The 14,981-nt window shown below is 47.5% G+C and overlaps 1 protein-coding gene across 1 annotated transcript in view; it reads left to right on the top strand.

Moving 5' to 3' along the window:
• Positions 1-13,119, top strand: part of LOC133009329 (receptor-type tyrosine-protein phosphatase beta-like) — a 29,627-nt gene extending 16,508 nt beyond the window's left edge. Inside the window, exons 15-32 of the mRNA XM_061076804.1 lie at positions 787-1,053; positions 1,169-1,459; positions 2,090-2,368; positions 2,444-2,593; positions 2,868-3,120; positions 3,305-3,417; positions 3,508-3,613; positions 3,725-3,787; positions 3,889-3,906; positions 4,152-4,233; positions 4,308-4,398; positions 4,481-4,557; positions 4,681-4,815; positions 8,725-8,847; positions 11,878-12,044; positions 12,268-12,403; positions 12,500-12,608; positions 12,734-13,119. Of these exons, the coding sequence (XP_060932787.1) occupies positions 787-1,053; positions 1,169-1,459; positions 2,090-2,368; positions 2,444-2,593; positions 2,868-3,120; positions 3,305-3,417; positions 3,508-3,613; positions 3,725-3,787; positions 3,889-3,906; positions 4,152-4,233; positions 4,308-4,398; positions 4,481-4,557; positions 4,681-4,815; positions 8,725-8,847; positions 11,878-12,044; positions 12,268-12,403; positions 12,500-12,608; positions 12,734-12,756 (2,483 nt within the window). The 3' untranslated portion in view covers positions 12,757-13,119. The remainder of the gene's footprint in view (positions 1-786; positions 1,054-1,168; positions 1,460-2,089; positions 2,369-2,443; positions 2,594-2,867; positions 3,121-3,304; positions 3,418-3,507; positions 3,614-3,724; positions 3,788-3,888; positions 3,907-4,151; positions 4,234-4,307; positions 4,399-4,480; positions 4,558-4,680; positions 4,816-8,724; positions 8,848-11,877; positions 12,045-12,267; positions 12,404-12,499; positions 12,609-12,733) is intronic.
• Positions 13,120-14,981: the final 1,862 nt, after the last annotated feature.

The raw sequence follows: 14,981 nt of genomic DNA, 5'->3' as shown, positions 1-14,981 counted from the left end.
GGTTAGAGGTGAGAGAGAGGACAGGTGAGAGAGAGGACAGGTGTGAGACGAGAGGGAGGACAGGTGAGAGACGAGAGGGAGGACAGGTGAGAGAGAGGACAGGTGTGAGACGAGAGGGAGGACAGGTGTGAGACGAGAGGGAGGACAGGTGTGAGACGAGAGGGAGGACAGGTGAGAGAGAGGACAGGTGAGAGACGAGAGGGAGGACAGGTGTGAGACGAGAGGGAGGACAGGTGAGAGAGAGGACAGGTGTGAGACGAGAGGGAGGACAGGTGAGAGGGAGGACAGGTGAGAGAGAGGACAGGTGTGAGACGAGAGGGAGGACAGGTGTGAGACGAGAGGGAGGACAGGTGAGAGACGAGAGGGAGGACAGGTGAGAGAGAGGACAGGTGAGAGAGAGGGCAGGTGAGAGAGAGGACAGGTGAGAGGGAGGACAGGTGAGAGACGAGAGGGAGGACAGGTGAGAGAGAGGACAGGTGTGAGACGAGAGGTAGGACAGGTGAGAGACGAGAGGGAGGACAGGTGAGAGAGAGGACAGGTGAGAGACGAGAGGGAGGACAGGTGAGAGAGAGGACAGGTGTGAGACGAGAGAGAGGACAGGTGAGAGAGAGGACAGGTGAGAGGTGAGAGAGAGGACAGGTGAGAGAGAGGACAGGTGAGAGACGAGAGGGAGGACAGGTGAGAGGTGAGAGAGAGGACAGGTGAGAGAGAGGACAGGTGAGAGAGAGGACAGGTGATGATGGACGGGTTCTGTCTCTGGTGTCTCACCCGTGTCCTCCTCCTCAGTCCCAGCAGCCGTTGTCTCTCTGACGTCCCGCAGTGGGAACCGGTCTGATGTCCTTGTGGTCACCTGGACTCGTGGCGCCGGCGAGCTGAGCGGCCTCCTCTTGTCTCTCTTTGATCCCAACGGCTCCCGGCGAGCTGAGCAGCATCTGGGGTCAGAGGTCACCGAGTTCGTCTTCTCACATCTGGTCCCGGGACGCCTGTACCGAGCCGAGGTCGTGAGTCTGAGCGGCGCCCTGAGCAACCGGGCGGCGGCCGCCGGCCGGACCGGTGAGACCACACCCACATCAACACTCATTTCCTCACATGTCAGAATGTTTGTTTAAAAGTTTATAAAACACATTTTTTTAATGTCACTTCTTCTCTGCCCCCCCCCCCCCAAAAGCACCAAGACCTCCCACTTCCTTCCTGTTTGGGGGGGTCACCAACACGTCGCTGGAGGTCACGTGGAGCGGGCCGGCCGGGTCTGACTACGACGACTTCGACCTGCGGTGGACCCCCGAGGACCAGCTGTCCGTCATCAACCCGTACCTCAGCCGCACCTCCGGCAGCCGCCTGCTGAGGAGCATGTTCCCCGGACGCCTCTACACCTTCAGCCTCCGCACCGTCAGCGGCGCCACGGTGCCCGGGGCCACGCCCACCCTCAGCACACCCATCCAATACAGCATCCGAACCAGTAGGTGGCAGCAGCCTTTCCACTACCGACCGGATGTCTTCCAAACAAACAAACATCAGGAGGTCATGTTTATTCTGTTAAAGGCTGAATGTACGAGCATCATTTATCATTAATCAACACAAAGAAAAGCAGTTGATCTGTTCAATGCACAATATTCACATTAATATCAATTTGTTTTTACAGCATCTGGTCAATGCACAGGCTTCAGCTTCAGGTCAACCTCAGGTTCTGCAGAGGAACAATGTTTTACAGATGAACCTCGATCAATATTAAAACTGAGGTCGCGTGAAATGATCTGACCTGTGTGGCGTGTGCATGGTGCACATGTGTGGCGTGTGCATGGTGCACATGTGTGGCGTGTGCATGGTGCACGTGTGTGGCGTGTGCATGGTGCACGTGTGTGGCGTGTGCATGGTGCACGTGTGTGGCGTGTGCATGGTGCACGTGTGTGGCGTGTGCATGGTGCACGTGTGTGGCGTGTGCATGGTGCACGTGTGTGGCGTGTGCATGGTGCACGTGTGTGGCGTGTGCATGGTGCACATGTGTGGCGTGTGCATGGTGCACATGTGTGGCGTGTGCATGGTGCACATGTGTGATACATGATGTCACGACCCGTGTCTCCTGTCGTAGAACCAGAGCGAGTCGCCAGCCTCCACTGTCGCCCTCAGAGCTCCACCTCCATCTCCTGCTCCTGGGCGCCTCCGGTGGCCGACTATGACTCCTACACGGTGGAGTGTCTGCGTCATGACTCCCAGAAGCTGGTCTACTCCAGGCGCACAGGGAGGAACTCCACCAGCTACGTCATCTCCCAGCTGGAGCCACACAAACGCTACAGCGTCTCCGTGAAGGTGATCTCCGACGCCACGACCAGCGAGGAGGCCGAGGACAGCGTGGTCACCATGATCGACAGTGAGTGGGCGGAGCAGGGCCGTGTGCAAACAGCATCAGAACAACTGATAACGTTTGGTCAACGTGACTCCGCAGGTCCCCCGGCCCCCCCGCTCGGTGTCCGGGTCAGCGTTAGGTCGGCGGTGGTCACCAGGTCGTCCATCGTCTTCACCTTCAACTGCAGCTGGTTCAGTGACGTGAACGGAGCCATCAGGTTCTTCACCGTGCTGGTGACGGAGTCCGGAGGTACCTCGCTCACAGCTCATTGGTTGATTCCATCTCAGGAGGTGGAGCCTTTTTCATTATTTGACATTAAAAATGTTCTCTTTTTGGCTCCACCCCCTTGGATACAAACCAATCAGCTCATCCAGACTGTTGTTCTGTGATTTCATTACATTTCATTTAGCTGATGCTTTTATCCAAAGTGACAATAAGTGCATTGGAGTTTGTAAAAGAGGAAAAGGAGATAGAAGCTGCTGATGAGTGTTGTGTTGTGTTGTGTTGTGTTGACGTGTGTCAGGTTGTGAGGACGTGCAGCCCCAGCAGCAGCACCCTCTGCCCTCCTACCTGGACTACAGCTCCAACAGCTCCATCAAGTCCTACCAGACCAGCTACTTCCCCAGCCGCTGCAGCCAGGGCCCGGACCAGAACCACAGCCTGCAGATCAGTTTGGGGAATGGCACGGACTCGCTGGGGGGGGCCTGTGACCCAGAGGCCAGCAGAAACCTGGTCCACTTCTGTGATGGACCCCTGAAACCTCAGACCTCCTACAGGTACTGAAGGAGTGAAATGAACAAGTAGTGAGTCAGACGTTTGCTGAGCTGGTGGATGGGTGGGGCGTGGGTGGAGAGAGAGGACTCGATGTGAGATCAGTCAGTCCTTCAGACAGAAGGAGACAGACATGGGGGGGCTGTGTCTCACGGGCTGTGTGTGACAGGTCATGTGTGTGTCCTTCAGACTCAGTGTTCGAGCTTTCACTCATCTGTTCGACGACGAGAAGAGCGACTCCAGCGTCTCGGCTCCTCTGTTCGCCGACACCTACCTGTCGCTGCCCGTGGTCACGGAGGCAGGTGAGCAGAGAACCTGGAGAACCTGGAGAACCTGGAGAACCAGAGAGAAGCTGTGATGTGTGAATCAAACACCTTGTTGTTGTCGTGCAGAACCTCTGAGCGGCGTCCTCCAGGGCGTCGGCACCGGACTGGTCCTCTTCGTCCTGATGGGCGGAGTCACCGCTCTGCTCGCCTGCAGATACAAGTCTCACAAAGTGTGAGTCTACACACACTGTGACACACTGACACACAGTGACCCACACTGTGTCAGTGTGTGTCAGTGACACACACTGTAACACACTGATGTAATGAGACGTGTGTGTTTTAGAGTGGAGGAGAGAGCGGTCGTCAGAGAGAGAGAGATGACAGGAGTTCATCTGGGGGTCAGAGGGTAAGAATCATATTGATCTCAAACAGTTGATCAGCTTCTCTCATCTGTTTTGACTTATTGATTATTAATATTCATCATCCTGTTCTCTCCTCTTATCTCAGCCACCGTCGCAGTTCAAGGTCAGAACTCTTCATCAGTCTCTTCATCAGTCTCTTCATCAGTCTCTTCATCAGTCTCTTCATCAGTCTCTTCATCAGTCTCTTCATCAGTCTCTTCATCAGTCTCTTCATCAGTCTCTTCATCAGTCTCTTCATCAGTCTCTTCATCAGTCTCTTCATCAGTCTCTTCATCAGTCTCTTCATCACGTCTCCTCTTTGTTTCATCACAGTTTCCTTGTGTTGATCATTTACTTTGTCTGTTTCAGTCCCATCAAGGTCACAAACTTTGAGTGTCACTACCACAAACTTCTGGCCGACTCCCACTACCTCCTGTCAGAGGAGTATGAGGTGAGTCTTCAGTCACCATGACAACCGGGTTCTTGTTCCCAGCTGAACCTGTTGTGTGGTTTCCGTCCGGTCAGGACCTGAAGGACGTCGGTCGTAATCAACTGATGGACTCTGCCCTGCTGCCGGAGAACCGTGGGAAGAACCGATACAACAACATCCTGCCCTGTGAGTGTCCAGCCCCGCCCACTGGGGGGGGGGGGGGGGGGGGTTGTGTCAGTGCATCAACTGTTGTCGTTGCTGTGTTTAGACGATTCAACGAGGGTCAAACTGTCCTACGTGGATGATGACCCCTGCTCCGACTACATCAACGCCAGCTACATCCCGGTGAGACCACCTGATCACATGACATCGTGTTCTCTATAAATTATCCTGGGGGGGGGGCTGGAGAGGGTGAGGAGCAGCGGGGGCTGGGGGGGGCATCATCAGCAACATGTTGTGTGTTTTCAGGGTTACAACTTCCGTCGGGAGTACGTGGCCACTCAGGGGCCGCTGCCCGGGACCAAGGATGATTTCTGGAAGATGGTTTGGGAGCAGAACGTCCACAACGTGGTGATGGTCACTCAGTGTGTAGAGAAAGGACGGGTGAGTAGAGGACGACACATGAGAGCAGCACCTGTCGCTGGTCCGTCCGTGTGTCTCACCCCCGTGTGGTGGGTAAAAACCATCTAAGGCCTCATTTAAAAGACGTAGGGTTAATAATAATAGTGTACGTGCGCATGCCAACAGATTCAGATTCATAAAACCCTGCACACGCATATCTGAATGTTCACTTTATAAGTACGCCCTCTACACGCCCGACTTTTACCATAAATGAAGAATCAGTGGGTTAGGGTTCATTCTTCTGAGAAAACTCAAGGGGGTTGAGGTCTGTGTAGACCACCAGGTCCTGACTGGAAGAGACATAAACATCCACATCATCTAGAGCAAGGATAGAGCCAAGGCCTCCTTCTCTATAAGGTCTCTGATGCGTGTCGAACTTCTCAGAAAAACAGGAAGCTCCACCCCCGGTGAGTCTTCTTAGGACTCAAACGTTCAACGTTGAACATTCAAACGTTCAACGTTGAACATTCAAACGTTCAACTAGTATGAACTCAAATGTTCATACTAGTTGAAGCTGTATGGACAACAGCTTCAGCACCGATATGTCATTGATTTGAATTTAAGACGACTTGACTTCAATTCCAAAGGAAATCCATGATTGCAATTTGCGTCAACAGCCAGTTCGAATGGTCTGTTAGAGTTTCAGCTCACACTTAGAAGTGGGGATGCCAAAATTCAAAGGTTCAAAGTCAATTTGGCAGCAACAATAAAACCACCTCCCGCTGTAGTATGCGTTGAGACCAGGTTGAGCTGCAGATGACCACATCCTCAAGATATGCTTCACAAACAGTAACTCCATTTAACACCTTATTTACTAGACGCTGGAATGTAGCAGGTGCTTTCCGTATCCCAAAAGCCAAAACTGTGTACTGACCGAAGTCATCGGGAGTCACCAAGGCAGAGCTTTCACCAGCCCTCTGAGCGAGGGCTTGCCAGGAGCCTTTTAGGAGGTCTATCTTAGTGACAAAGGTTGCAGACCCAACTCTGTCCATACGGTCATCTAATCCAGGGAGAGGAAACCATCCGGCTTGGTGATCAAAATTGACAATACGGTGAGTACAAAAGCGAGCTGTATTATGGGACTTATCCACCAGCAGGCATGGGGAGCTCCATGGGCTAGCACTATGTTCAGCGATGCCGTGCTGCAACATGTAATCTACTTGCTCACGCATAAGTTGACGGGAAATCACTTCAACGATGTCAGATCGGTTTGAGGAATCCAAATAAGAAAGGTGAACATCCAAATTGGCCAAATTGATATCTGAGGTGTTCAGCACAGCAACATCATGTTGTCGTCAAATGACGTCATTTACGCTTGGATCTGGGGACTTCACCAAATAGCCCGACTGACTAACCTGATGCTCAGTCACATATGGAGATGAATTGAGGCTGCAAAGCAGACCCTGGAGGCGGCAACAGCAACAACCGCTTATCACCTGGAGAAATACGTGATGCTTTTTCCTCTTCGTCGTACAAGCCCTTCAGTCTTCCCTGGGCTTCCCCCAAGTTCTAATTGGCCGGTTCACATTCCCTGCTCAGCTTAGACTGGAAGAGACAAACAAAGTCTAACAAAATAGTGGCAGGAAAATGGTTTGCCAACCATTTTTCTTTGAACAGTTTCAGAGGGCCCAGTTCAGCTGGGCTCAGGCCTGGGGACTCTTGGGTCACCTCTCTGGTTCTGTGTTTATAAAGCGCTATTTATGTAGTATGATGACCACTCAAAGCACTTTACAGTACAGTTTTACATTCACCCATTCACGCAGTGCATCTATTAGCAGCACTTTGCTTTTCTATGAGGGGAAATTCGGGGTTCAGAATCTTGCCCAAGGACACTTCGGCATGCAGATGGGGAAGACTGGGGATTGAACTGCCGACCTTCAGGTTGGAGGACGACCGCTCTACCCCTCAGCCACAGCCGCCCTTATACACAGACGTCTCTCTCGCTGATAAAAGGAGTAAAGAGGTTCCATCATCCCATTCTTTCTCAAACTCTTTACAGTAGGCTTGCATCATTGATTTAAGAGTCTGGTGAACCCTCTCTCTGGCTCCCTGAGACTCTGGGTGGTAAGCAGATGAAGTGCCGTGCTCAATGGACAACTGCTGGAGCACTTCAGAGAAAACATGGGACATTGGAACCAACTTTAGGTTGTCTGGACAACTCTTGTCAAACCAAACATTGTAAAGAAATCAATAAGGGCCTTTGAAACAGTTGAACCTGTAGTTCTGCTTAGAGGGATAGTCTCAGGAAACCGAGTAGCTGTACACATACGGGTCAGTAAGTACTGGTTACCTGATTTGTTATGAGGAGCAGGACCAACACAATCAATCATGATGCGCTCAAAGGGCTCTCCTATCGTTTTTTTAAACACCATATGTCCAGCAAGGCACTGATCATGAGCCAAATGCAAGATATCACGGCTGGAAACAACAACCTGAAACACACTACTCTAATCATCCTGACAAGACATCGTAGGAGAAGTCCACTTCCTCATTAACACACCCGTGTTCACAAAATACCCACAAGACACAGCTGTAATTTATCATCAGACACAAGCTTTTCAAAGATGGATGAAAAGGTGGCATCTTTCACTTGTTCACGTTTTACCTCTTTACCAAACCCCAGCATTTCAGCTTTTGTTAAGAATGTGTGCGAAAGTGAAATCTCCGAGTCAGAGTGATTGTCTTGTTCTTCCTTCGACACGGCACGGGTAGCAACTCAAACCGTGAAAGTCTCTGGATATTGCTTTTCAAGCTCATCTGGACTTTTGGACTCTACAGGAGAAGGAACAACCTCAGTTCCTAAGATGAAGAACACACCTCTGATAGGAATGTATGGACAAAGAGCTTCAGTAACCTCCCCAGAGACCAGACCTGTTTCAGGGTTAAGGTTCTGCATGGGCAGGGACAGATAACCCCCATCAAGCCCCAGGACGAGGACCTAGAGCCCAAAGCAGACCTGTCGGTGAACTGTAGGATCAAGACTGAGAAGCTCTCCAGATCTTAATAGGTTGCCTGGTTGTAGAATCAGAGACGAGATAAACAAAACCATCCATGAGGAAAGATGAAGAGCCAGCTCACACTTTGGGGTTGGATGCTCCATATCTTGGGTTACAGCAGAGTTGTTCATGGTCTTTATCTGAGACGAGCCTTTCCTGAGCGAGCGCTTACAGCAGCCGACTTTCTAGTGAAGGCTGTAGAGATGGTGGGAGGAGACGTTGAAGAGCTTTGTGTCTTGTGTGTCAACACATACTCATCTGCCAGAATAGCAGCGTTGTCAAGAGTTGTCACTTTTGGCTCATTGAGATAACAACCTTATCAGACAGCAGCCAGTTTTTAAACTCTTCAAGCAGGACTAGTTGTTCAGGACTTCCTCAGTTTCTACCGTCTGTGACAGTCTCCTTTTCCTTTGCAAACTCAACACAAGTTTGAGTGTCAAGCTTACTGAGGCTTCTCAAGCATTGGCGGTAAGCCTCAGGAACTAATGAGTTTGTTAGATGGCACCTTTAATACTTTCATACTAGTAGTACATAGTTCCATACTCGTGGCTATCCTCAATGCTTAAACCAGAGTAACCTTCCTGTGCTTTTCCTACAAAAGTAACTTGCAGGTATGCTTAGGCAGCCACACGTTTCAAATTAGACATAGACCGAAATACAGACAGATAGAGGGAGACTTTAAAAGCTAAGTTTGCTAAGGTAGCTAAATGAGAGCAGGTGATCAGGACCAAGGTTTATCTAGCGTTAGCTACACAATGCTAGCTTTAGAAGCTAGGCTAGCTACATATAGCAACATGTTCAAGATAAATAAAAAACAAATTGATGTTCTTCTTCTGTTTGTGAAAACAAACAGCTGTAATGGCCCCCGTCTGCTGCTCTTCTTCGCCCCCTCCAGGTGAAGTGTGATCACTACTGGCCTTTTGACCAGGATCCTCTGTACTATGGAGATCTGATCGTGCAGATGTTGTCAGAGTCTGTTCTGCCTGAGTGGACCATCAGAGAGTTCAACATCTGCAGCGTACGCACACCTGATCTGTTTATCAACTCTGTTCATCCGTTCATCTGTTCATCCGTTCATCTGTTCATCTGCTCATCTGTTCATCCATTCATCTGTTCGTCTGCTCATCTGTTCATCCATTCATCTGTTCATCTGAGTGGACCATCAGAGAGTTCAACATCTGCAGCGTACGCACACCTGATCTGTTTATCAACTCTGTTCATCCGTTCATCTGTTCCTCCGTTCATCTGTTCATCCGTTCATCTGTTCATCTGCTCATCTGTTCATCCATTCATCTGTTCGTCTGCTCATCTGTTCATCCATTCATCTGTTCATCTGAGTGGACCATCAGAGAGTTCAACATCTGCAGCGTACGCACACCTGATCTGTTTACAACTCTGTTCATCCATTCATCTGTTCATCCGTTCATCTGTTCATCTGTTCCTCCGTTCATCTGTTCATCTGCTCATCTGTTCATCCATTCATCTGTTCGTCTGCTCATCTGTTCCTCCGTTCATCTGTTCCTCCATTCATCTGTTCATCCATTCATCTGTTCATCTGCTCATCTGCTCCTCCGTTCATCTGTTCATCTGTTCCTCCGTTCATCTGTTCATCCATTCATCTGTTCATCCATTCATCTGTTCATCCATTCATCTGTTCGTCTGCTCATCTGTTCCTCCGTTCATCTGTTCCTCCGTTCATCTGTTCATCCATTCATCTGTTCATCCATTCATCTGTTCGTCTGCTCATCTGTTCCTCCGTTCATCTGTTCATCTGCTCATCTGTTCATCCGTTCACCTGTTCATCCGTTCATCTGTTCATCTGTTCATCTGTTCATCTGTTCATCTGCTCATCTGCTCATCTGTTCATCTGTTCATCTATTCATCTGCTCATCTGTTCATCTGTTCATCCGTTCATCTGTTCCTCCGTTCATCTGTTCATCTGCTCATCTGTTCATCCGTTCATCTGTTCCTCCGTTCATCTGTTCATCCATTCATCTGTTCGTCTGCTCATCTGTTCCTCCGTTCATCTGTTCATCTGCTCATCTGTTCATCCGTTCACCTGTTCATCTGCTCATCCGTTCCTCCGTTCATCTGTTCATCTGCTCATCTGTTCGTCTGCTCATCTGTTCCTCCGTTCATCTGTTCATCTGCTCATCTGTTCATCCATTCATCTGTTCATCTGTTCATCTGTTCATCTGTATTTCTGTTCATCTGTTCCTCCGTTCATCTGTTCATCCATTCATCTGTTCATCTGCTCATCTGTTCCTCCGTTCATCTGTTCATCTGCTCATCTGTTCGTCTGCTCATCTGTTCCTCCGTTCATCTGTTCATCTGCTCATCTGTTCATCCATTCATCTGTACGTCTGCTCATCTGTTCATCTGCTCATCTGCTCATCTGCTCATCTGTTCGTCTGCTCATCTGTTCCTCCGTTCATCTGTTCATCTGTTCATTTTTTCATCTGTTCCTCCGTTCATCTGTTCATCCATTCATCTGTTCATCTGCTCATCTGTTCCTCCGTTCATCTGTTCATCTGCTCATCTGTTCGTCTGCTCATCTGTTCCTCCGTTCATCTGCTCATCTGTTCCTCCGTTCATCTGTTCCTCCGTTCATCTGTTCATCCAGTCATCTGTTCATCCATTCATCTGTTCGTCTGCTCATCTGTTCCTCCGTTCATCTGTTCATCTGCTCATCTGTTCATCCATTCATCTGTTCGTCTGCTCATCTGTTCCTCCGTTCATCTGTTCCTCCGTTCATCTGTTCACCTGTTCATCTGTTCCTCCGTTCATCTGTTCATCCGTTCATCTGCTCATCTGTTCATCCGTTCACCTGTTCATCCGTTCATCTGTTCATCTGTTCATCCGTTCATCCGTTCATCTGTTCATCTGTTCATCCATCTGTTCATCTGTTCATCTGTTCATCTGTTCACCTGTTCACCTGTTCATCCGTTCACCTGTTCATCTATTCATCTATTCATCTATTCATCCGTTTATCTGTTCATCAGTTCATCTGTTCATCCGTTCATCCGTTCACCTGTTCACCTGTTGATCTGTTCATCTGTTCATCCGTTCACCTGTTCATCTGTTCCTCCGTTCATCTGTTCATCTATTCATCTGTTCATCTGTTCATCTGTTCATCTGTTCACCTGTTCATCTATTCATCCGTTCACCTGTTCATCTGTTCACCTGTTCACCTGTTCATCTGTTCATCTATTCATCTGTTCATTTGTCATCCGTTCATCCGTTCACCTGTTCATCTATTCATCTGTTCACCTGTTCACCTGTTCATCCGTTCACCTGTTCATCTGTTCATCTGTTCATCCATTCACCTGTTCATCCGTTCATCCGTTCATCTGTTCATCCGTTCACCTGTTCATCTATTCATCTATTCATCCGTTTATCTGTTCATCAGTTAATCTGTTCATCCGTTCATCCGTTCACCTGTTCACCTGTTGATCTGTTCATCTGTTCATCCGTTCACCTGTTCATCTGTTGATCTGTTCATCTGTTCACCTGTTGATCTGTTCATCCGTTCATCTATTCATCTGTTCATCTGTTCATTCGTTCATCCGTTCATCCGTTCACCTGTTCATCTGTTCATCTATTCATCCGTTCATCTGTTCATCTGTTCATCGTTCACCTGTTCATCCGTTCATCCGTTCATCCGTTCACCTGTTCATCTATTCATCTATTCATCTATTCATCCGTTTATCTGTTCATCAGTTCATCTGTTCATCCGTTGATCTGTTGATCTGTTCACCTGTTCATCCGTTCACCTGTTCACCTGTTGATCTGTTCATCCGTTCATCCATTCATCCGTTCACCTGTTCATCCGTTCATCTGTTCATGTGTTCATCCGTTCACCTGTTCACCTGTTGATCTGTTCATTCGTTCATCTTTTCATCCGTTCACCTGTTCATCTGTTCATCAGTTCATCCGTTCACCTGTTCACCTGTTCATCCGTTCATCTGTTCATCTGTTCATGTATTCATCTGTTTATCCGTTCATCCATTCATCCGTTCATCCGTTCATCTGTTCATGTGTTCATCAGGAGGATCAGCTGAGCGTCACTCGTCTGCTCCGTCAGTTCCACTTCACAGTTTGGCCGGATCATGGAGTTCCAGAAACCACTCAGTCCCTGGTGCAGTTCGTCAGGACCGTCAGAGACTACGTCAGCAGGACTGGATCTGGATCAGGACCCACTGTGGTCCACTGCAGGTACACAAGTACACACTGCAGGTACACAAGTACACACTGCAGGTACATAGTACACTCTGCAGGTACACAAGTACACACTGCAGGTACACAAGTACACACTGCAAGTACACAAGTACACACTGCAAGTACATAGTACACTCTGCAGGTACATAAATACACACTGCATCTACCTGAGTGAGTGTGACTGTGTGTGTGTGTGTGTGTGTGTGTGTGTGTGTGTCAGTGCTGGTGTGGGTCGCACAGGGACCTTCATGGTTCTGGATCGAGTGCTGCAGCAGCTCGACACCAGGGACACGCTCGATATCTACGGCTCTGTATTTGACCTGAGACTCCATCGATCCCACATGGTGCAGACTGAGGTACCACAAACACACACACATAAACTCACACACACACAAACACACACTCTCTCTGTGAGTTGATGTTGAGGGTGTGTGTGTGTGTGTGTGTGTCAGTGTCAGTACTCTTACCTGCACCAGTGCGTACGAGACGTCCTGAGAGCCAGGAAGCTTCGCAGTGAGCAGGAGAAACTTTTCTGTCCCATCTACGAAAACTACAGCAGAGGTGAGTGATGATGTCAGAGCTGAGCTATGATGTCAGAGCTGAGCTATGATGTCAGAGCTGAGCTATGATGTCAGAGCAGAGTGATGGTGTCACATGTCATCATCACATGTTGGTTGTTGTTGCAGAGACGCTGAACTCCAGACGTTGAAGATTTAAAGACGACAGATGTGAAGCTTCAGGGAAACACGACGATTCTATTTTTATATCCCTCTTTATATTATAATGATAATTTAGGAGCTGTATATGTTTCTGTGAACACATCTGTCTGTGTAGATTATTATATGATGTTTGATTATCAGTCTTTATCAGTCTTGTGTTAAAATGATCGTCTTCTACTGCCCCCATGTGGCTGTAAGATGTCAGAGCAGCCTCCTCTCAGTTGAACCTGAGCCACATATTTTACACATGAAATTATTCTGTCATCACGTTTATCACAGATGTGATTCTACATGAAGTTGACTGGATGTATTTTTATACATGTGTAATCACTTCATTAAACCACAGACTCTGATTATTCATCTGTTCTCAAATCAATCAACCCTCAATGTACAACGCAACACATTCATATCTCTTTCCTAATTGAAAAGTTTTACTGATAAATGTTTTGGTGAAAAAAGACTAAATAACTACCACAACATTACATTTCATTGAGCTGACGCTTTGATCCAGAGCGATAAGAGCATCAACCAGAGGGAACAAACCAGAACAACAAGAATCAAGCCAGTTCAATTTGCTTCAAGAAAGACAAACTACAAAGTGCAACATGTTGGTGATGTCTTCAGTCTGGAGGAAGATGAGTGGCCTTCGTCAACAGAAATGCTGGAGTGGTTTTATTTTGAAACCCATACAGAAAGTGTAGCAACCATTTATATTTGTGACATAAATTAGAGTTCAGAGTCTCAGGGGTAAACAGTGTTTGAGCAGAATCTAATTCACCTGAAGTAACAGAGCAAACACAACATGCTCATCCTGCTCCTGTGGTGTCATCAAGTGTCCACAACCCCCGACATTCATATTCCACTCAATTACACAATGTTTTTAATCTTAGTTCTGTAGTTTTTTCATGTGAAGAAGAGGTCACCTTGGTAACAACACTGTATATCCCTGAGACACAACCAAGACAATAAATAAAATGTACTGTCTGGCTCTGCTACCAAAATTTTTCCTTGAATAAATATTAAACATTTTGCTCAGGGGATGTAACCAGCTGTAAACAGGATAGTTATGGTTTAGATGACAAACTTACAATCATGTATTTAGTTATTAATCGATGGTGTCGGATCATGAATCCAGATCCTCTAGTCGCCTTAACACCGACTGACTGTGAGCGTCACGTTCAATTCAATCTTATTCAATTTTATTTGTATTGCGCCAAATCATAATAAACATCATCTTGAGGCTCTTTACATAGAAGGTCAAGAGGAGAGGGGGAGGGAGCGGAGATGGACCAGGAACATAATGATATCATTTATGATAGCACCAACACTTCATGTAGTAATTAAGTAATAAGTATTATTATTAAATAATAATAATAATAATAATAGTTGTTATCCTGCAGCTCTGGAATCAGAGAGAGAGAGATTAATATGAATATGAATTCAGCAGGTTTTTATAGAGATGAGGATGAAAAGGCATACATTTTAGAGTTTTTTTTATACATTTGGCCAATGCATCACTAAATTAAATGATTGCTGTGTATCCACTATTTCTTTTTTTTTAAATAAATTATAATAACACTTCCCCTCACCCTAACCATCACAACTAAATAACTAACCCAAACCAAACCGAGTTATAACCCTCAAGCATTCCTTTGAATTTGTGAGGACCAGATCAAAATTGGCCTTATAACTATAGAGAGACATGCGCACACACACACACACACACACACACACACACACACACACACACACACACACACACACACACACACACACACACACACACACACACACACACACACACACACACACACACACACACACACACACCTTTCTCACTCCTGCTATTTAAGTTGATATATGTATATATAATACTCAGTACGCTTCCCGGTTCTCTCTGTACTTGTCACAGTACTCCTCTCGGTACTCCCAGTACTCTTCCCAGTACTCTGTTCAGTACTCTTCCCAGTACTCTTCTCGGTACTCCCAGTACTCTTCCCAGTACTCTGTTCAGTACTCTTCCCAGTACTCTTCCCAGTACTCTGTTCAGTACTCTTCCCAGTACTCTTCCCAGTACTCTGTTCAGTACTCTTCCCAGTACTCTTCCCAGTACTCTGTTCAGTACTCTTCCCAGTACTCTTCCCAGTACTCTGTTCAGTACTCTTCCAAGTACTCTTCTCGGTACTCCCAGTACTCTTCCCAGTACTCTGTTCAG

The sequence above is a fragment of the Limanda limanda genome, chromosome 8, assembly GCF_963576545.1.
Source record: "Limanda limanda chromosome 8, fLimLim1.1, whole genome shotgun sequence".
NCBI classification, from domain to species: domain Eukaryota; kingdom Metazoa; phylum Chordata; class Actinopteri; order Pleuronectiformes; family Pleuronectidae; genus Limanda; species Limanda limanda.
This window is presented reverse-complemented; position numbering and strand designations above follow the sequence as displayed.